Source organism: Nansenia antarctica, assembly GCF_963989245.1.
Source record: "Nansenia antarctica genome assembly, chromosome: 20".
NCBI classification, from domain to species: domain Eukaryota; kingdom Metazoa; phylum Chordata; class Actinopteri; order Argentiniformes; family Microstomatidae; genus Nansenia; species Nansenia antarctica.
The window spans coordinates 20682448-20684107 of NC_137693.1; the positions used below are offsets into that span (position 1 = coordinate 20682448).

General features: G+C 41.3%; 1 protein-coding gene across 1 annotated transcript in view; it reads right to left on the reverse strand.

Moving 5' to 3' along the window:
* Positions 1–369: 369 nt before the first annotated feature.
* LOC308174694 (calcium-binding protein 8-like) overlaps positions 370–1660 on the reverse strand; it is a gene marked incomplete at its 3' end in the record, with an annotated part of 16961 nt that continues 15670 nt past the window's right edge. Inside the window, exon 5 of the mRNA XM_080549798.1 lies at positions 370–497. Within this exon, the coding sequence (XP_080405924.1) occupies positions 370–497 (128 nt within the window). The remainder of the gene's footprint in view (positions 498–1660) is intronic.

Consider the following 1660-nt stretch of genomic DNA (forward strand, 5'->3'; position numbering starts at 1 on the left):
CTCAAAGGACCTGATGCATGTTAGAAATTGCTGTTTTGCTATTAATTAGAAAATCAATCTTAAAGGGTGGTCTTTAATAAAGGAATGAAAGGACCCTCTTCCCCCAACCCAATAGAATCTTAAAAAGAATGAATTGCATCACGTCCAGTCTGTGTTGATCAAGTCCCAGTAGCGCTTCAGTATGTGTCTCACATCCACTTGCATTGTCTGTTCATGTAAAAAACCGGAACCAACTTGACATGAAAAGAACAGACAGGTTCACAGAGAAGTTGGGGTTCTGGCTGGTATGTGCTCCTGTTTTGGGCTGAGAAGCCAAGAAAGTGAGGTCACAGCTCCCTTACCCACTTCCCAGGCTCACAGTGTGATTGGCTACTTCATGCCGTTCCGCAGCATTTGATTGGCTGCGATGAGCATGACGCTGATGATGAAGGCCATGGCGAAGGCGCAGATTAGACTCTTCCTCACGCACGTCTGCCGGTTCTTCTTCTTGGGATGGACTGGGAGAGGAGAGGAGAGGAGAGGAGAGGAGAGGAGAGGAGAGGAGAGGAGAAGAGAAAATGTATGTTAAATCCAATATAACTCTACCACCTGAGACTATACTATTGAAAAACAAGGACTGCAAGGTGATTTGCACCGCACTGCTAATGTTTGGGATACAAACATAGACTTTAGATTTAAGACTTTTGACAATGTGCTCTATTTGTAACATCATAATAATAATAATAATAATAATACATTTTATTTATGGGCGCCTTTCAAGGCTCTCAAGGACACCTTACAAGACAGTTTAAAACCACATATCAAAACATTAAAATCAACAAAGCAGAATCAGATAATAACAGCAAAATCAGATATAACAACAAACAAAATACAGGAGATCAAACCAAGTAAGCCATTGTGAAAAGGTGTGTTTTAAGACTGGATTTGAAAGTGGTGAGAACTTGTGCCAACTAGCCTATGCCCCAGCTTTACTCCATCACAAAACTGTAAAAATGTATTTTGTTTGTTTCACCCTCTGGTAGCACCCATGTGTTGTATATTTATTTTTTACTTTTAAACTTTTTTTTCCTGTGTTTTCTTTTTTTTGTTCATCTTATTTTCTTTTTCTTTTTTCTGCTTTGTTTTCTTTTTGTTCTCTTTCTCTTGTATCCTCTGTTGTTTCTTGTTGTTAGCTTGTGATGTGGGTATCAATGTGTGTCTGTCTGTCTTTCTCGTTGGATGTTGTGTTGTCGCTTCGCTCCATGTTGTACTTTCAAGAAAAACCATAAATATATTGCAAAAAAAAAAAAAGAGTTTGGTTTCAAAGCCTTTTTGTAACAGAGTTTCCAGAGAATGAAAGATGAGAGAGGAGACTTGTCTTCAAAAGGGCCCTGCAGCAGAAACGTCAACTAGAAAGTTTCCACTCAGTCCGCCTGTCCTTGTTTCTCAAACTCACAAACACCACCCCCTAGTCAGCTCTGCAGGTGATCCATCACACTCACACATGTTATTGTGATGGATTGTGACAGAGGTCCCACAGTTCCAGAGAAAGAGAAGGCCGGAGCGAAGGATGTAGGAGGGCAGATAGAGACAGGGGAGGAACATTTGAGGGGGAGGTCAGGGGGGGACGGACGGACGGACACATGAAGGATGTTCAGGATTGCACCTGTTCTCTTGGATG